The sequence below is a fragment of the Staurois parvus genome, unplaced genomic scaffold (genome assembly GCF_062004578.1).
Source record: "Staurois parvus isolate SC_StPar_1 unplaced genomic scaffold, SC_StPar_1.0 ptg000385l, whole genome shotgun sequence".
In the NCBI taxonomy this organism is placed as follows: domain Eukaryota; kingdom Metazoa; phylum Chordata; class Amphibia; order Anura; family Ranidae; genus Staurois; species Staurois parvus.
The window spans coordinates 620,120-641,958 of NW_028318181.1; the positions used below are offsets into that span (position 1 = coordinate 620,120).

The 21,839-nt window shown below is 44.9% G+C and overlaps 1 protein-coding gene across 1 annotated transcript in view; it reads left to right on the forward strand.

Moving 5' to 3' along the window:
* Nucleotides 1–316: 316 nt before the first annotated feature.
* Nucleotides 317–21,839, forward strand: part of LOC149455886 (guanine nucleotide-binding protein subunit beta-5) — a 99,991-nt gene continuing 78,468 nt past the window's right edge. The window contains exon 1 of the mRNA XM_089685758.1: nt 317–549. Within this exon, the coding sequence (XP_089541884.1) occupies nt 438–549 (112 nt within the window). The 5' untranslated portion in view covers nt 317–437. The remainder of the gene's footprint in view (nt 550–21,839) is intronic.

A 21,839-nucleotide genomic window follows, 5' to 3' on the forward strand; every position in this document is an offset into this window, starting at 1 on the left:
CAGGAATGCGGTGGGGTTCCTGTGCGAATCACATGCGATATACCACACCGCATAGATGTGAACCCAGGTTAAATTGATAAAATAACACCAGAATATTTCTGAATATCAAGCACTTTTTTGACCCCATATTTTTCCCTAGAATTTCATCAAAAAATAAAATGGTCATAAACAGAAAGAAGTGCTGAAAATCTCTGTGACACGTTGCATTTAAAAATGAAAGAGAAAGAAGGGAAAAGGAACCAATGTAAACATGCAATGCTCTTTTGTTTCTAACCTAATAAAGCTATTCATGTTGAAAAAAAAAAATCCTGAGCCTGCAGCCAAGCAGCTTGTGCTAGAGCATCCTTGATAGTGCAGCCATCCCCATCATACACTGCTACCCCCTCCACCTCCCTCCGCTCCTGCAACCCTCTCCTCTCTCTCTCATTTATCTCAAGATGGCAACCGAAGGCTTGCAGGAGAATGAAACCCTGGCCTCCCTGAAGAATGAAGCCGAGAGTCTGAAGGGGAAGCTGGAGGAAGAGCGAGCCAAGCTGCATGATGTTGAATGTACGTATGCTAATCTGTATTCAGTGTGACATCTGGAGTGTGACACAGCTGGGGGGTGAGCAGAGCTGGGCGGTGTAAACAGACCGGCAGCTGGACTCCACTGCTCTGTGTGACACCATCTTCCCTTCTCAAGACAGTGGTGTCACCCTACCATCACATTTCTTACAGTAAGGTCATCGCTGGGCGCTGTCATGTTACCCAACTCCCGATGTATCAAGCATATGGAGGAAAAACCGATCACTTCCTATTCACATTATTCTCCCATAATCATCTGCCTATCCCAGGAGTGCAACATTTCATCCTGCCCTCTCCTTTAATATCTCGCTGTCCCTTTTATTTTGTACACATACAATATTTAACGTATATGGAAAAATGGTAACGTGGCTTAGGCTGCTTCACGTGGGGCCGTCTGGCTGCAGCGAGTCCCTCTCGGAGCTTTAGTGCGCCCAGGAGGGATAGGTGCAGCATCCGGCCCCGCCGAAGGACGCCTGACCATGCCTATGGTGCTAGATAGGGCTGAACACTGTACCTGCGTTTAGGTCCCCGTGCGTGGAACGCATGTCTTCACATACGTGGGAAAGCAAAACCTTCTTGAGGGGTACAAAAGCCCACCAACACTAGATTTAGAGGTCTTCCAGCATGCCTGCAAGTTTCACGAACTTGTCATCACTATTATTAGATTGTGCGGTACCTAATAGGCCTCATGCACACGAGAGCTCACATATGCTGCTTTTACAGGCGTTTGAGCATTTTTTTTCTCTGCCTCTAAATACCACTTTACTATATGTTAGCCTATGGGGTTGATTTACTAAAACTGGAGAGGGCAAAATCTGGGGCAGCTGTGCATGGTAGCCAATCAGCTTCTAACGTCAGCTTGTTCAATTCAAGCGGTAGTAAACTGCAGCTGCAGAAAAAAAATAAAAAAAAATCCCCTGGAAGGTAATGTCATGACGTGCTAATATGTATCACATACTAGCACATTATGCAGGACTTGCCTTAACCACTTGGTAACCTCGCCGCTATAGCTGAATGATGGCTACAGCGCTGTTATCCAGTTCTGGGAGGGCATCATATGTCGCCCTCTCAGAACGCGCCCTCCTGCGCACCCCCAGCGGCGCGCACCTGGCGATCTTCATGATCGCTGTGTCCTAAGGACACAGCTGATCATGTGATGAGGTAAAAGGCCAATCACAGCAGCCTTTTACCATGTGATCAGCTGTGTCCAATGACACAGCAGACCACGGAGTAAATACAGTTGCTGGTTGTCGGCTGCACTTTCTCCACGGAAAGTAGTGCCGATAACCGGCAGCTGTCACAGAGCAGATTGGCACTGATCATCAGGGCACTGATGATCAGTGCCCTGCAGTGCCACCCAGCAGTTCCACCCACCAGTGCCCAGCAGTGCCTCCCACCAGTGCACAGTAGTGCCAACCATCTGTGCCCCCCCAGCAGTGCCACCCATCAGTGCTGCCCAGCAGTTGCGCCCAGCAGTGCCATCAGTCAGTGCCCTCAGTCAACGCTGTCAGTCAACACCACCCGTCAGTGTCGCCCATCAGTGCCGCCTATCAGTGACCATTATTGCTGCATATCAGTGCAGCATCATTAGTGCCTCCTCATCAATGCCCACCAGTGCCACCTCATCAGTGCAGCCTATCAGTGCTGCTTATCCGTGCCACCTCATCAGTGCCCATCAGTGCTGCCTATCAGTGCAGCCTCATCAATGCACATCAGTGAAGGAGAAAAATTACCTGTTTGAAAAATTTTATCATAGAAACAAAGAAAAAACTTTTTTTTTTTCAAATTTTTTATAGTGCAAAAAATAAAACACCCAGTAGTTAATAAATACCACCAAAAGAAAGCTCTGTGTGTGTGAAAAAAAAGATAAAAATTTCATATGGGTACAGTGTTGCATGACCAAGGAATTCTCATTCAAAGTGCGACAGCGCTGAAAGCTGGAAATTGGCCTGGGTAGGAAGGGTGTATAAGTGCTCTGTAGGCAATTGGTAAAATGAAGCCCTCCAGCGGTGCAGTGTCCCTGCTTAAGAGGTTTTCATCTTCACCCGGTCTTCCGGGTTCACGAGTCCTGGCAGCCGGACTGGCCGAGCCACACTGACGTCACTCCTGTACATGCACGTGGTAGTCTCGGGACACGGCACAGTGCTGTAAAGGAATGTCGTGGGTATGCCGTTCATTCAGAGCATATGCACCAGTGGACAAAAAGAGAAAATATCTCCCATACGGTGCACATTTAGGAGATATTCATTCTGTCTACAGGAAAGCCTCGTTGTAAGCTTTCCTGTAGGTAAAAGCTACAAAAGTGGGTTTACTCCCACTTTAAAGGATAAGTTCACCTTTTTACGAAAAATAATAAATGCACTTTTTTTTGCATGCATTATTATTCTTCTTATTATTATACAGGATTTATATAGCGCCAACAGTTTGCGCAACGCTGTACAAAATGAAGGCAGATATTACAGTTACAATACAGTTTGGTACAAGAGGAAACAGAGGGCCCTGCTCGTTAGAGCTTACAATCTAAGAGGAAGGGTTGAGTGATACTAAAGGTAATAGCTGTGGGGGGGGGGGGGGGGGGGTGAGCTGATGGAGGAAATAAATGGCTGTTTACTAGGTAGAAGCAGGATAGGCTTCTTTAACCTCCTTAGCGGTGTTCCCGAGTGTAGCTCGGGGTAAAATTTCTATACCAAAGGCGGTAACCCCAAGCTACACTCGGGCTTACCATGCGGCGCTGCTCTGGGGGTCCCTGCAGCACTTACCTTGTCCTTCGCTCCCGCGATGTGTCCCCTCCAGCGTCCCTGGAAATCTCCTCCGGCCGATGCCGGCATCCAGCTTCTGTGTTCCGGTCGGGACGTACGGGCGCCGGAACCGGCGGGAAATTTGAATTTTTAAAAAAATTTCATTTTTGCTGTCATTGCTGTTTCAATGCATTTCACATACATTTTGTCCCTACTGCTTTGTCTTGTGCCCTGCCTGCATTTTGAATGTTCTTTCTGCCTGGAAACTTAGAAAAATCGATGGTGTCCAAAAAGCGTCCCTTTATGTCAAAAGCGGTTTTAGAACAGCGATAGTAAATCAGAACCACTTGCAGAATTGAGTGATAATGATTCGTGGGGAAATTCGTCATCAGACACTGAAGACGATTTTGCGACTTTGCTCAGCGATGTGCGAATTTGCCTCTGTATTTCAAATTTCAGTCTTTTTGGTTTGATTATATTATTGAATTAAATTTATTATTATTATATTATTATTTTTTATGATTATTTATTAAATTATAATTTATGATTTCGTGTTTCAAATTTGATCATATCCGGAATGTTTAATAGACTCTTGTTCGGACAGATTTCAGTGAGTTATTCCTAAAAATTACAGCCTACAATAAAAAACTACATATTTCCATGCAAAAAAATGATACCGCTTTCAGCACAAAAAATCGGAAAGAATCATACCGCCGAGGAGGTTAAAGAGAAAGGTTTTCAGGAATTGTCTAAAGGTGGACAGATTAGGAGACAGCTAGACAGATTGGGGTAGAACATTCCATAGGATGGGAGAAGCTTGGGAGAAGTTCTGGAGGCGAGCATGGGAGGAGGTGACACGGGAACTAGAGGGCAGAAGGTCTTGGGGGGATGGAAGAGAGCGGTTTGGTTGATATTTTGAGACCAGGTTGGTGATGTAGCTGTGGGCAGAGTTGTGGATGGCTTTGTAAGTTGTTAGTATTTTGAATTTTATTCATTGAGCGAGTGAAAGCCAGTGGAGGGATTGGCATTATTTTTCGTTTATGGGGCTTTTAAAACATGGCACCATCGATCAGTAGATCACTGGTGCCATGCAGGTCTCCTGCAGACCTGTCAGTATATCTGCTTACCCATAGGGGGTGTAGGAGCAAGCAGATACAGTGACAGGTAGAATCAATGTAACCTCCAAGGATCAGGCCCTCCTAACTCTCTTGTATTGAACTGAATTGTTGCTGTATTGTCTTCCTTTATATTGTAAAGCGCTGAGCAAACTGTTGGCGTTATATAAATCCTGTATAATAATGAACTATCACTGCATTCCACAGCACCATGGTAGTTAGTTGAGGACTACAAGCTGAGTTGGGACTTGTAGTTCGTTAATTCACAGAACACCAGGAATAAACGATGCGGCCAGGCAGTTTGTTAAAATTGTGACAGCTGGCGGGGCAGAGAAGATCCCTGTTAGCTGTCACAATGGGGAGCTGGGGGTCCGTTTGTAACATGCTACATGTTACACACTAATTATGGGTGTAACACGTTACAAAAGGGGAACTTATCCTTTAAGCTTTGATGAAAAAAAACTGGAAGCTGATTGGTTTCTATGCAGAGCTGAACCAGTTTAATCAACCCCTATATCTCCATGCACACTATAGGTGTCCATAGAAGTTTAGAGGCAGGGGCATTTAGAGGCAGAAAAAACCCCACCAAAGTTGCATTCAGGAGAGGAGCTTTTAAATATAGAAAAACCTGAAGCACCTAAACACGTGTAAACTAAATGCACCTAAGCGCTAGACGCATTCAGCGTTTTTTCATTTCAATGGCCAGAATAAATACATTTTATGGCCAGTGAAATAAATAAGCACCCAAGTGCCTGACCCACCTAAATGCATCTAAACACATTTGCAAAAAAATGCAGCTTAGGTGCGTTTTTGAATCTGCACACAGACAGAAAAAATTGCTGATGTAAGAGGCGTCTGCCATTTTCTATGCCCCCGAAAGCAGCTCTAGATGATCTAATGTGCATTATGTCAGGCATATTTTAGAGCAGCTCTCAGAGGGGTAAAAAAATGCCCTATAACTGTGTTGAGAGAGGATTTTCCCAGTGTAATTGATGCCCGTGTACATGTAAATGCGTCTAAACGCGCACAAACGCATACATTTATTCTTACGTTTAGACTAAATTAACATTCTAGCCAGAAGAATGAGTTTACGCTTATACACATCTAAACGCAGTGCACATGTAAACACTCACAATCACACATATGTACACATAAATATGCACATACATTTTTTTGCAGAAAAAAATGCAACATATTTCCATACAGCTGTGTGCTGGGAGAAAAGTGCTTACAAGAGCTGCAGTCTGCATGAAGCCATCATCAATAGCATGGCTCCCAACTGTCCATCATTTGGAAGGACTGTCATTCTTTTGAGACCAATTCTCTCTGAGCCTCATGTAGCTCCAGTGGTCCCTCTTTTTGGATTTATATATACTCAAAGTGTTATCCTGCATGAAACTTTTTATCCAAGCTCTATATTATACCCCGGTCACATCAAGCCTGACTTTGAAATCGTGAGACTTACAGTGAAGTTGCACAATTTCAAAGTCGGGTGACATGCCGATTTCAGGTGCAATTTGCAAGACATCTGACACAGATGTCTATGCAAATTGCACCAAAAGTACTGCATGTACTACTTTAGAAATCGGCTCAGACCAAGTCGGAAACCGCACCGATATGACCACTGTAATTGCAATAGGGTGCTACTTGGCATGCGATTTTCATGTTGCATGGTATGTAAGTCGCATGCCAAAGTCGCACCCAGTCTTACTGTTTTTGGTATTCTGAAAAACCAATATAAAGGAAAACAGAAGTCAAAAATGCCTTTGTATCGATTATCCAATGATTTCCTGCCTATTAGATTTTTGTGGTCCATGACATGACAGGGACATGTCCTTTGCCTACTTACTGTGTGCTAAAATGTATCCATCTTTATCAATTCAAAAAGCAGGGAGGTGTGCAATCGCAGTGCTAGGACTGGCTGCTTGTTCAGCAAAAATGGTAAATTGTGCAATATGATCAACCTAGCAATTACCGTATTTTTCGCTCCATAAGACGCACCTGACTATAAGACGCACCTAGGTTTTAGAGGAGAAAAACAAGAAAAAAAATATTCTGAACCAATGGACTGCAGACACAGTACAGGAGATGACCAGAGACTGCGGACACAGTACAGGGGATGACCAGAGACTGCGGACACAGTACAGGGAATGACCAGAGACTGCGGACACAGTACAGGGAATGACCAGAGACTGCGGACACAGTACAGGAGATGACCAGAGACTGCAGACACAGTACAGGAGATGACCAGAGACTGCAGACACAGTACAGGAGATGACCAGAGACTGCGAACACAGTACAGGAGATGACCAGAGACTGCGGACACAGTACAGGGAATGACCAGAGACTGCGGACACAGTACAGGAGATGACCAGAGACTGCAGACACAGTACAGGAGATGACCAGAGACTGCAGACACAGTACAGGAGATGACCAGAGACTGCGGGCACAGTACAGGGAATGACCAGAGACTGCGGACATAGTACAGGAGATGACCAGAGACTGCGGACATACTACAGGAGATGACCAGAGACTGCGGACATAGCACAGGAGATGACCAGAGACTGCGGACATAGTACAGGAGATGACCAGAGACTGCAGACACAGTACAGGAGATGACCAGAGACTGCAGACACAGTACAGGAGATGACCAGAGACTGTGGACAGAGTACAGGGAATGACCAGAGACTGCGGACATAGTACAGGGAATGACCAGAGACTGCGGACATAGTACAGATGACCAGAGACTGCGGACATAGTACAGGGAATGACCAGAGACTGCGGACACAGTACAGATGACCAGAGACTGCAGACAGTACAGGGGATGACCAGAGACTGCAGACAGTAAAGGAGATTACCAGAGACTGCTGACCTTTGGGGAGGGAGGGGGAGCGGGTACCTGAATTTGACAGGTACCCGATTCCACTTCCGCGGAGTTGTCCTTCCTTCTTCCTCCCGTGGCGGCTTCTGTAACAGCCAGGTGCCCACTGCGCATGCGCGAGAAGCGCTGCGCTTTGTGAATGGCCCGGAGCCTTCTGGGACCTGTCATGTGTCCCAGAAGACACTGGACCATTCACAAAGTGCAGCGCTTCTCGCGCATGCGCAGTGGGCACCCGGCTGTCACAGAAGCCGCCGTGGGAAGACTGCAGCGCTGGAGCGAGGAACAGGTAAGGTTCTGCAGGAGAGAAGAGCTGAGCGGCCGGCCCGATATTCTGACATGGCGGCGGCAGAAATACCAGACCGGCCGCTTTGCATTCGCTCCATAAGACGCACTGACATTTTCCCCTCTTTTTTGGGGGGAAAAAAGTGCGTCTTATGGAGCGAAAAATACGGTATTTCTCCAGCATCATTTATTGTCACAATTATAATTTCAGGATTATGGCGTCATCCAAGCCAGATGACACTGAGTTCAGGCCTAGCTGATGAAGTCCTGTCCTGTCTCGATAGCATTGTTTTAAAGCGTAGGGTCCCGTTCAGATTTTGGGTTGAAGGAACAAGCGTTCTTATATGTGTTTCCATGTGTCGCATGTAGAGCAGCCCATATACTTCGATGGGCAGCCCTATATGTGTTTAGCACTCAAGTGTAGTATATATTTCAATATCTTAAAAAATATATATATATATATATACCCTGTTCCAAATTATTATGCAAATGATATTTTTCTCATTTACCTAAATAATTGATGTAAATAACAGTCAGCATAATTCTCATGTTATCAACTATTAAGAGTACAATTCACATTTTATTGAACAAACCTCCTAATGATAACAGTATTTTTTTTAAACATAAAACACTTACAATGCACTGTTCCAAATTATTACGCACAGTAAGTTTCAAAACACTTTATAGGTTGTAAAGAACTGAAAATTGTTCTTTGTTGTGTTTGCAGCATATTTACTGAAATCAAAAGCTATTTCAGTCAAATGTTTAACAACATTTTAACTTTTTAAACATTCTAACAGGTCACGTTACATTGTAACATAGGACCCATTATTTGATAGCAGCTTCACAAGTCTTGCATCCATTGAACTTGTGAGTTTTTGGACAGTTTCTGCTTGAATTTGTTTGCAAGATGTCAGAATAGCCTCCCAGAGCTGCTGTTTGGATGTAAACTGCCTCCCACCCTCATAGATCTTTTGCTTGAGGATGCTCCAAAGGTTCTCAATAGGATTGAGGTCAGGGGAGGATGGAGGCCACACCATGACTTTCTCTCCTTTTATCCCCATAACAGCCATTGATGCAGAGGTATTCTTTGCAGCATGAGATGGTGCATTGTCATGCATGAAGATGATTTTATTACGGAAAGCATAGTTCTTCCTTCTGTACCAGGGAAGAAAGTGGTCAGTCATAAACTCCACATACATTGCAGAGGTCATCTTTACACCTTCGGGGGGCTCTAAAGGGGCCGACCCGCTCTGTTCCCATGATTCCGGCCCAAAACATCACTCCACCACCGCCTTGCTGACGTCGCAGCCTTGTTGGAACAGGGTGGCCATTCACCAACCATCCACTACTCTATCCATCTGGACCATCCAGGGTTGCACAGCACTCATCAGTGAACAGGACTGTTTGAAAATGAGTCTTCATGTATTTTTCTGCCCAATGCAGCCATTTCTGCTTGTGAGCATTGGTTAGTGGTGGCCGAATAGAAGGTTTATGCACAGTTGCAAGACTCTGGAGGACTCTACACCTTGATGTCCGTGGGACTCCAGAGGCACCAGCAGCTTCAAATACCTGTTTGCTGCTATGTAAGGGTATTTTAGCAGCTGCTCTCTTGATCCGATGCATGGATCTGGCAGAAATCTTCCTCAATGTGCCTTTATCTGCACCAACCCGTCTGTGCTCTGAATCAGCCACAAATCTCTTAATAGTGCGATGATCACGCTTAAGTTTTCATGAAATATCTAATGTTTTCATACCTCGTCCAAGGCATTGAACTATTTCACTCTTTTCGGCAGCAGAGAGATCCTTTTTCTACCCCATATTGCTGGAAAATGGTGCTCTGCTTAATAATGTGGAACACCCTCCTTTAGTAGTTTTTCCTTAAATTGGGCTCACCGGCCAATCTAATTATCACAGGTGTCCGAGATTGTTTTCAGTGATCAAAAGAGCCCTGACACACAATGCCATCCATGAGTTAAACTGAAAAACAAAATATTTAATCTTTGTGACACTTAAATAGAATTTGCATAATAATTTGGAACACGGTGTATATATATTACATCAAGTTCCTGCTTCTTCTTGGGTGACAAGCTTAGTGCGATTTTTAAATGTGTATTTTACCGTGCAATTTTGTTGCACAACAATCGCAGCAGAATTACACCGTGTATGGGGTGCCATTAAAATATGGGGTGCCATTAAAATAATGGCACCCCAAACACGTGTTGTGCATTTTGCTGTGATTCCAAATTGCCTAATGTGAACGGGGCCTAATGGGGAGAATTTATCAAAACTGGAGCAGTCAGAATCTGAAGCAGCTTGGTAACTAATCAGCTTCTATCTATTTAACGGGTGTCATGCAAGTAGTATTAGCCCTCATTTATACTGTCTCACCGCATGTGATTCACACAGGGATCACACCACATTCCTGTGCAAATCAATTGCGATTCTGTGCAGTGCGATTTAAACCCATTGATTTTGGATGACTCAAATCGCACCACATCCGAATGAAAAAGGTGCAGGAAGCTTTTTTTGTTTGCACTGGAACCGGATCACATGGGTGTTCATACCCATGCGATGCGGTTCAGGCACACACACACGGCATTTGCTACCTGCTTTTGGGATGTTATTAACTTTTATTGACACCCGCAGCAGATTTCATGAACATGAGTGTGATTGCTATGTGGTGCGGGAAATGTTTCCCACACCGCATCAGTGTGAACTGGGGCTTATGTACGATGATACTTGTAACAATAGAACAGGGGCGGACTGACCATTTGGGAACTCGGGCACTGCCCGAGGGCCCGGGGTCAGTAGGGGGCCACATGAGATGCCCCTGGTACCTTTCATAGGCTTTTTTGGGTGTGGTTTGAGTGTGGGCGAGGACACAGGGTCCCCATGATCCCCTATTGTACGGGGGCCCCATGAATTGTCAGTCCGCCCCTGCAATGGAAATACTGACCTAGATTGTAAGCTCCAAGGAGCAGGGCCCTCAAATCCCTCTTGTATTGAACTGTATTGTTGCTGTATTGTCTCCCACTATAATGTAAAGCGCTGAGCAAACCGTTGGCGCTATATAAATCCTGTATAATAATAATAATAATACTGACCAATCCATTGTTTATGTATAAGGCTCCTTGTACACTGCAGCTGATAAACTCACGTTCAGGAGCTTTTCTGTGTTTTTTTCAGTAGCCCCTGAACTCTCCCTAATGTTTCCTATGTGTCCATGTACACGTAGTCATTTACAGGCAGTTGAGTTTACAGTTGTTTTTTTGAACGCACCAAACTTGCATTCAGGAGTAGATTTTATCAGCGTTTCAAACGCTTGTAAATGCATGTAAACGCGGCTAATCGCGTTTATAAGCATTTGCGTTTGGAAACATTTTTTAACTCCATTTCCAGATGCTGTCCAGAGCCTTTTTTCATCATGAAAAATGCACGCAAAGCCTTTTCCCAGGACTCGTAATGGACCTGGTACACCATACTTTGAGGTTTCGCACAAAAGAAAATATGTTAGACACTGCTGCAAAACTTTCTGCACAGAAATGAGCTGGAACACATCCAAACACCACAAAAAAAAAAAAGACAGCTAATCTCAACACATACTGCTCTCTCTTCTTCTGCTCTCTTTATTTCTCTCAAAATGTCTGAAATAGTTACTTTTTTTACTGTTTTTCAGTGCATTCTGGGCATTTTGGAAGGTCTCCTGAGGTCATCTTTAAAAAACACTTCTAAAAGCAAATGCTCATAAACACCCATAAACGTGGTATGCAAACACGGCTAAACAGATGTTTTTTAACCTACGTTTTCCAGCAGTCAGTTTCCATCATTCAGCAGTGTTTTCCAAACGTCCCATTTACATGGAGCCTAAGGTTCCATGCACACTGGGCATTCTAATAATGCTGGTAAAGTTAGCTATGTAAAGTCAAGTTAAAACCGTGAGTTTGTCATCGTTGTTTAGTGTTTTTGCATTAGCGTTTAGTGACGTTTTGCCGCGTTTTTTTGCATTTGCGTTTTTTTGACAAAAAATATTTTTTTTGCTAAAAAAAGTCCAACAATGCCGGTGTGCCGCGTTTTTCTGTATTTTTCAGTGGGAGGGAGGGAATGGAGGAAAGGAAAGAAGGAAGGAAGAAAAGGGAGGGAAGAATGGAAGAAGGAAGGGTGGGGAGGGAATGGAGGGAGGAAGCAAGGGAAGAAGGGAGGAAATGGATGGAGGAAGGAAGGAAGGGGATGGAGGAAGGAAGGAATGAAAGAAGAAAAAAAGAAGGAAGAAAAGGGAGGGAGGAAGAAATAAAGGAAGGAAGGAAGAAAAGGGAGAGGAGGAAAGAAATGAGGGAGGAAGGGAGTGGATGGAAGAAGAAAGAAAAGGAAGAAAAAAGAAGCAGGGAATGGATGGAGGAAGAAAGGAAAGGAAGAAAAGAGAGGGAGTGAATGGATAGAGGAAGGAAGGGAAGGAAGAAAAGGGAGAGAGGGGAGGAAAGAAAGAAGGAAGGGGGGGAGGGAGTGGATAGAGGATGAAAGGAAAGGAAAAAAGAGAGAAAGAGAGGGAGGGAGTGGATGGAGGAAGAAAGGAAAGGAAGAAAAGAGAGGGAGGAAATAGAGGAAGGAAGAAAGGAGGGAGGAAAGAAGGAAGGAAGGAAAGGTAGGAAGGGAATGGGTGGAGGAAGGAAGGGGAGGGAGGGAGGAAATAAGGAAGGGAGGGGATGGAGGAAGGAAGAAAGAAAGGAAGGAAAGAAAAAAGGAAGGAAGAAAAGGGAGGGAGGAAGGAAGAAAGGGAGGAAGGAAAGGAGGGAGGGAAGGAAGGGAAGGACATCGATGGTTCCCGGCTTACTGGCACATTCAGAAGCATCACACAGCTGTTGGCTGCTCTGTACACAATTTCCCAGGGGGGGAAGAGGGGGAGGTAGAGCAGATCTGGGTGCTCTCCTCTACTCTGTCATTGCTGTGGAGGATGGGGGTAGGGGCTGGGCTCTGTGTCAGAGAGAAGATGGGGCATGAGAGACCTGGGTTGGGGGGGGGGCCCTGAGGAGCACACAGGCAGGTCCAAAAGGGAAATTTGATGCACAGTCTGGGATAATCGGTGCAGCGGTAGACACAGTTGAAAGCAGCAATCTCCCTGTCTGGGGTAGGGGCTGGGCTCTGTGTCAGAGAGAAGATGGGGCATGAGAAACCTGGGTTGGGGGGGGCCCTGAGGAGCACACAGGCAGGTCCAAAACGGAAATTTGATGCACAGTCTGGGATAATCGGTGCAGCGGTAGACACAGTTGAAAGCAGCAATCTCCCTGTCTGGCTTTCATTGAAGCAGCTTGAGGGAGAGGAGGAGAATAGGCTTCCAGCTGCTTCACTGAAAGCCATACAGGGAAATCGCTGCTTGTAACTGTGTCCAACTGATCATTCCTGACTTTGCTCCTGATACATCTCATCCATGGGTGAAGGGTGTTCACAGCACAGTGGGCCCCCCCAACCCTCGGGGCCTGTGTGCAGTGAACATCCTACACCCATGGATGATACGCCACTGACTTATATGGGTTTACTCCCAACACACAGATATGCTGGTAAGTTTATTGTCCCTAGTATGTATGTACAAACTGGCTATGCACATGTGCTTATCACGCATGTCAGTCTCAAGCCCATGCAATATAGTACTTGTATGAACAATTTCTGCACAGTCTAGAGTTTCTCAACCTTATCAACACAGAGGAACCCTTGAACTTTCCCGTCTCACTGAACCCTTGCTAAAAATGACTATATCAACAACTCATGATATATTAGTGTGGTGGTCAATGGGAAGAATGCTCCCTACACATTTGGTCTTTGGGAAGAATGACCCCCTTGCAGATAGTTAAAAAGATAATTGTTGTCAGTGGGAACTTGAGAAGCGAAAATTGATCCTAGCAGCCTTTGGAGGAACCCTGGTGCCTAGTGCTGGTGTCCACTGACAGCTCACATCCTGTACGACACGGTCAGATCTGTCTGGAATCTGCAGCAGTTTTCTATATGTAAAACTGCTATATTCCCTCTGTTACTTAGGGTCACACCCTGCTCTATTTTCTGTTTCACTCTGAAATACAAATTGGAGCAGGTGGTGCAGATGGACCTAAAACAAGTCTTTCTGTTTAGGTAATGTGATGCCTGTCACTTCTGACAGTTTCCTGCACCATTATAAAGGTGTAGGAAGTTTAGTTAATTCCCCAGAATGTACGTGAGATGACATCATGTCAGAAGAAGAATAGCAGTCATGTATGGCCCCATAACGTCACAGGCCCCAGAACAGCTTCACTACCTGCACTGCCTGCAGAGAAGTCAGCAAAGGTTTCAGGCCTATAGAGGGCTAACCCCACACACTCCAAACACTGGAAGGAAATGCTGTAGGAGGTGGACAATGGGTCGTGCGTCTCATTGTTTGCAGGCTCTTGTTTTTGGGCATGTCTAATGCGTAAATTGGTACAGGATTACAAAACGTCCCATAATTCCTATTGCTAACATTTCATAGTTATGTAACAGAGGGGTGAGCCAAGTGTTTCCACAGCTGGGTGTAAAAGAGATAATTCTGGTATGTAGAAGAGTGAAGTCAGATGAATCATAATATGTATCATAGCTGTCCTCATATATTTACATCTGTGTTCACTCTTTGCTTTTCTATGTCCACAAACCTACACTTTTTGTTTGGATCTTATGTCTATGAGTCCCGTGCATGACTCCTGTCTGGCTAAATGTTTGGCTAAGATGAATACTGCACAATGGGAATGTATGCCTGCAGTCACTGCTTTCCAAAAACCATGGGCACGTGTATAGACCAGTACATATAATATAGTGTACTTGCAGATTGATTTTGTGTTTATACTGTATATGGGTGATGCCATTTTGTGACCTGGAGCACATATGAATAAGAATGTGAAATTTGCCATTCCTTGGTGACTTCACTGTGGCATGAACCATGGGAAACTGATAGGTGACAGGTAAGCTTCAGTCTGCTCATTGGTAACTACCATTAGGTAAGTTGGAAGAAGTGTGTGATGAGGCATTTGTGGTATCATATGATTTACAGAACCTATAATGCTTTCCAGGAAGATTATTCCTGGAGAACAGAGGTTTCCAGACTTCTCAAACAAAGGGCCAGTTTACTGTCTTTCAGACTTTTGGGGGAACCGGACTGTGGCCAGTGGGGATAGAAAATGTCCTGTGCTCAGCATCAGTGGGAATAAACATGGCCGCAGAGTTGGTGGTCAATAGAAGGAAGAGTAGCGCCCCATCATTGGTATTATGTGCCCCATAGTAGGTGTCAGTGGGAGGAATAGTGCCTCATATGATTGGCTGGAAAAGTTCCCCAAGGGCCAGATAAAGGCTAGCAAGGGGCCAAATCAGGCTCTCAGGCAGCAGTTTGGAGATCCCTGTCATATAACATCCATCAGTAGTTGTTAGAACACTGCTAATTCAGAAAAGCTTGGAATACCATTGTTGTTGGAAGGAATGAACAGAATCAAACCTGAAAAAACAAGCAATTCATACAGCAGATTCTGTTGGGGTTGATCCAGTAAAAGCAAATAGATTGTTCACTTTGCACTTAGCACTCTGCGCCAAGTTACTACTCCCCATAACTAATGGTGGGAATACACGATTAGAAAATCGCATGATCGGTCATCCGACAACCGAGAGGCATTCCTTCATTGGTTGAAATCGGGGCCCACATTAACCAATCTAAAAAAATTGTTCGTCGGGCAATATGGAGTGTTGACGTCTTCCGTAGAGTGGAAGTGATGCGGTGTTCGTGTGACCTTGTAGCCACGCCCTTCCGGCCAGAACGAGCGATATACACAACAATTAACAGCAATGAGTATAATATCGTTATTACATTATCTATATACATAAATAGTGATACATAAAATATAATATGCATCATTCTGGTTTCATTATCTCATTAGGCCAATATACTTTTACATTTGGATTTTTCGATCGTTTTTACGAAGATTCCTTGGACATAAACATCCGAGTCATCTTCTGTTTCCGCTCATGCGTGATAGCACTTGATAGATTTTTTTCGTACGACCGTCATACCACCGCATAGAAAATCGGTCGTTCGGATGTGAAATGACAACATTTTTCACATTGTTCAACCGGATTTTTTCGTTCACGATATCGTTATCGGTTAAAGCATCCTGCTCATCAACGAAGAGAAAATCGTTCGATCAGAGGCTCCGCTAAATTTTTTGTACGATTTCTTTATCGTGTGTACGGGGCATTAATACTTGAAGTGAAGCTCAGCTGACTTCCATCATCCAATCATATTTAGGCAAAATTGCTGTTTTTCATTTTTTCATTTTTTCATTTTCATTTTTTACATGATTAGGTATTCTTTGCAAAGTGAAATTTCACCATGTTCACTAAGCTCTGGGACAAATTCCCTTGTACAATGCAATTTCCCTTGCAAAACAAACAGCCTATTTGTCTTTAGTAAATCAACCCCTATATGCTTAGTTGGAGACTTTGACTTTTTTTTCTTGCGCATAAGTGGGTATAATGTATGTCTATGGACACAAGCAGAGGGGCTCAGGAGCGAGTCAGCACAAGTACCCCCTTTAGCAAGAAAGTTGCTGGGGGGTACTCGGAAGGGTGGAGGAGCCAGGAGTGCCAGTGGGGGACCCCGAAAGAGGAGTATCGGGGCTGCTCTGTGCAAAACCATTGCACAGAGCAGGTACTGTAAGTATTACTTGTTTGTTATTAAAAATAAAAGGTTCAATATCACTTTAAATATCAGGTGAGCATCATTTGAGGGGCATCAAGGAATAACCTGCTTGTACAAATACATAGAGGTGGAGAAATAGGGGAGAACATATGCAATAGTAAAGTGAGACTTAACAACATTTCCAACACACATAAACCACTGTGGGTACCAGCTGGTAAAAATCAAACATAACTAACAATATAAAGGAATGAGTCTATTATTTACTGATTTCCATAAAACCGATCATATTGTTATTAGAATTATTACTAGAGATATTCCACATAATAAATTCTCTTGACTATTTCAGTATAGCGACCATCTTATATGAAGCACCTCATCCAGAACACACATTCAAAACCAGACCCAAATCTCACGTCTCATATATGGGTCCTCCACATAAATACTATTTGTGAAAAATTACACCTATTTGCCTAAAGAATATGTTACCCCAACATTTCATATTCTGGATATATGTACTGTGTACCATGTACCTGTATGAAAAGGTATCCTGTTCTCTATGCATTGCTTCCTTTGTGTGAAATACCTAGTGTTCCTGCCAGCCCCCCTGCTTTCCTATTTAAAACTGACCATGCTAGGCAAAGGATCACATCCATCCCAGTGTGGTCAGTTTTCTGGCTGTGCTGGGAAAACAGCATGCCTCTCCTTCAGTGATCAGACCTTTGCTGACATGCCCCCTGCACAGCCATACACTGGGGAGATCAGTGTACTGCTGTTTCTTCAAACCCACTTTCTCTATTTTAAACTGACTTGGTTGTTTACAAGTTAGGGGTTCACATATAGTTTAAATATATACATATAAACATACAGTATATGTGACTATTTATACAGCCTATCTCTAACAAAGTATTGATATATTTTAAGGTATCCATCGGAGTGCCTAATGATTAGAGATGAGCGAATCGAAGTATCCGAAGTGGAATTCGAGTCGAATTTCGGAAAAATTTCGATTCGTGCCGAATCCGAAAAACAGCCTAATTCGGACGCGCGAATCGAAATTTTTCCGAAAATGGCGGCTGACATGTGCGGCGACGGAGCGGGGATGTCGGGGAAGGCGCGCAGACAAGGCGCGCTGCCCCATAATGCATTCCTCAACGACATGTGATCGCATCAGCCAATCAGCAGCCAGCCAGCCAGCACTGTGTAATGGTCGAGGTATATATAGCGGCCATTTTGGAAATCTTCATTTGCCTGCAGTCATTGAACAGAGGCAGACCGCTCTGTACTAGGGACAGGGACAGAGTTAGGGCCACAGAAACGAGAATTGGGGACAGAGAGAAGTTACTTAGGGACAGAGAACCATTACTCAGGGACACAGACTTGTTAATGAGGGCCACAGAATCGTTATTTAGGGACAAAGAAACGCTAGTTAGGGCCACAGAATTCATACTCAGGGACAGACAGAATTGTTACTCAGTGCCAGAGAATTGTTACTTAGGGCCACAGAAACGTTATTAGGGCCACAGAATTTTTACTCAGGGACAGACAGAATTGTTACTGAGTGCCAGAGAATTGTTACTCAGGGACAGACAGAATTGTTACTGAGTGCCAGAGAATTCTTACTCAGGGCCACAGAATTCATTCTCAGGGACAGACAGAATTGTTACTCAGGGACAGACAGAATTGTTACTGAGTGCCAGAGAATTGTTACTCAGGGACAGACAGAATTGTTACTGAGTGCCAGAGAATTGTTACTCAGGGACAGACAGAATTGTTACTGAGTGCCAGAGAATTGTTACTCAGGGACAGACAGAATTGTTACTGAGTGCCAGAGAATTGTTACTCTCACAGACACAAAATTGTTACTTGCACAGACACAGAATTGTTACTTGCACAGACACACAATTGTTACTCAGGGCCACAGAATTCATACTCAGGGACAGACAGAATTGTTACTGAGTGCCAGAGAATTCTTACTCAGGGCCACAGAATTCATACTCAGGGACAGACAGAATTGTTACTCAGGGACAGACAGAATTGTTACTGAGTGCCAGAGAATTGTTACTCAGGGACAGACAGAATTGTTACTGAGTGCCAGAGAATTGTTACTCAGGGACAGACAGAATTGTTACTGAGTGCCAGAGAATTGTTACTCTCACAGACACAAAATTGTTACTTGCACAGACACAGAATTGTTACTCGCACAGAGACAGAATTGTTACTCAGGGCCACAGAATTCATACTCAGGGACAGACAGAATTGTTACTGAGTGCCAGAGAATTGTTACTCAGGGACAGACAGAATTGTTACTGAGTGCCAGAGAATTGTTACTCTCACAGACACAAAATTGTTACTTGCACAGACACAGAATTGTTACTTGCACAGACACACAATTGTTACTCAGGGCCACAGAATTCATACTCAGGGACAGACAGAATTGTTACTGAGTGCCAGAGAATTCTTACTCAGGGCCACAGAATTCATACTCAGGGACAGACAGAATTGTTACTCAGGGACAGACAGAATTGTTACTGAGTGCCAGAGAATTGTTACTCAGGGACAGACAGAATTGTTACTGAGTGCCAGAGAATTGTTACTCTCACAGACACAAAATTGTTACTTGCACAGACACAGAATTGTTACTTGCACAGACACACAATTGTTACTCAGGGCCACAGAATTCATACTCAGGGACAGACAGAATTGTTACTGAGTGCCAGAGAATTGTTACTCAGGGACAGACAGAATTGTTACTGAGTGCCAGAGAATTGTTACTCTCACAGACACAAAATTGTTACTTGCACAGACACAGAATTGTTACTCGCACAGAGACAGAATTGTTACTCAGGGCCACAGAATTCATACTCAGGGACAGACAGAATTGTTACTGAGTGCCAGAGAATTGTTACTCAGGGAAGACAGAATTGTTACTGAGTGCCATAGAATTGTTACTCAGGGACAGACAGAATTGTTACTGAGTGCCAGAGAATTGTTACTCTCACAGACACAAAATTGTTACTTGCACAGACACAGAATTGTTACTCGCACAGAGACAGAATTGTTACTCAGGGCCACAGAATTCATACTCAGGGACAGACAGAATTGTTACTGAGTGCCAGAGAATTGTTACTCAGGGACAGACAGAATTGTTACTGAGTGCCAGAGAATTGTTACTCTCACAGACACAAAATTGTTACTTGCACAGACACAGAATTGTTACTTGCACAGACACACAATTGTTACTGAGTGCCAGAGAATTGTTACTCAGGGACAGACAGAATTGTTACTGAGTGCCAGAGAATTGTTACTCAGGGACAGACAGAATTGTTACTGAGTGCCAGAGAATTGTTACTCAGGGACAGACAGAATTGTTACTGAGTGCCAGAGAATTGTTACTCGCACAGACACAAAATTGTTACTTGCACAGACACAGAATTGTTACTCGCACAGAGACAGAATTGTTACTCAGGGCCACAGAATTCATACTCAGGGACAGACAGAATTGTTACTGAGTGCCAGAGAATTGTTACTCAGGGACAGACAGAATTGTTACTGAGTGCCAGAGAATTGTTACTCTCACAGACACAAAATTGTTACTTGCACAGACACAGAATTGTTACTTGCACAGACACACAATTGTTACTCAGGGCCACAGAATTCATACTCAGGGACAGACAGAATTGTTACTGAGTGCCAGAGAATTCTTACTCAGGGCCACAGAATTCATACTCAGGGACAGACAGAATTGTTACTCAGGGACAGACAGAATTGTTACTGAGTGCCAGAGAATTGTTACTCAGGGACAGACAGAATTTTTACTGAGTGCCAGAGAATTGTTACTCTCACAGACACAAAATTGTTACTTGCACAGACACAGAATTGTTACTTGCACAGACACACAATTGTTACTCAGGGCCACAGAATTCATACTCAGGGACAGACAGAATTGTTACTGAGTGCCAGAGAATTGTTACTCAGGGACACCTAATCGTTGAATTAAATAGTATGTCAGACAACATGCAGAGGAGTGGCAGAGGAGGCAATGTTTTAGGAGCGAGCAGACGTGGCAGCAGAGGAAGGGGTCGAGGCAGCAGTATTCGCAGCCAGAGGCCAGTGCTCCCGGTGTCATCCAGCGGTCGTGTCTCCACCGACAACCCTGCCGTCATTGATTGGTTGGCTCGGTCGTCTTCCTCTTCCCAGGTCACCTCTGACACCTACAGCCAACGGTCGGTGGGTACGTCAGACACAACCGTTAGTTGGCATGGCCCGGGACCAAGCCCACTGAAATCACGTGTCCTCTACCTGCCCCTGTCCTTTGCTGTTCCCTCACCAAGCGAAGTATCGCATGCTGTGGGCTCAGCCCCACTGTACAGTGAGGAAGAGCTAACAGAGGGCGGTCAGGAACGGGGGGAGACATCGGCCTTTTCAGCAGCCAAGCGAACAAGTACTGGCGAGGAGAGTGGCTCGGTAGCCGGTCTAGAGACAGGTCTGTCTCCTGTCTCATGTGCCACTTTCAGGTCTCTTCACACTGCTGGTGTGTTTAATTTTTTGACATAGGGTGCAGGCAGATTACGGGCCTCACATAGCTGCTGCCAGGCCCCTAATCTGCCATGGGCCCCTATATACCGCCTCCTCATGCTGCTGCCAAGTCCAGAGTCTGTCATGGTCCCTGTACGGCCTCCCATTGCTGCTGTCTCCATCGCCACACTCTGCTGCCATGTGCCACTTTCAGGTCTCTTCACACTGCTGGTGTGTTAAATTTTTTGACATAGGGTGCTGCAAGATAACGGGCCTCACATAGCTGCTGCCAGTCCCCTAATCAGCCATGGGCCCCTATACCGCCTCCTCCTGCTGCTGCCAGGTCCAGAGTCTCTCATGCCATGTGCCACTTTCAGGTCTCTTCACACTGCTGGTGTGTTAAATTTTTTGACATAGGGTGCTGCAAGATAACGGGCCTCACATAGCTGCTGCCAGGCCCCTAATCTGCCATGGGCCCCTATATACCGCCTCCTCATGCTGCTGCCAAGTCCAGAGTCTGTCATGGTCCCTGTACGGCCTCCCATTGCTGCTGTCTCCATCGCCACACTCTGCTGCCATGTGCCACTTTCAGGTCTCTTCACACTGCTGGTGTGTTAAATTTTTTGACATAGGGTGCAGGCAGATTACGGGCCTCACATAGCTGCTGCCAGGCCCCTAATCTGCCATGGGCCCCTATATACCGCCTCCTCATGCTGCTGCCAAGTCTAGAGTCTGTCATGGGTCCCTGTACGGCCTCCCATTGCTGCTGTCTCCATCGCCACACTCTGCTGCCATGTGCCACTTTCAGGTCTCTTCACACTGCTGGTGTGTTAAATTTTTTGACATAGGGTGCAGGCAGATTACGGGCCTCACATAGCTGCTGCCAGGCCCCTAATCTGCCATGGGCCCCTATATACCGCCTCCTCCTGCTGCTGCCAGGTCCAGAGTCTCTCATGGGTCCCTGTACGGCCTCCCATTGCTGCTGTCTCCATCGCCACACTCTGCTGCCATGTGCCACTTTCAGGTCTCTTCACACTGCTGGTGTGTTAAATTTTTTGACA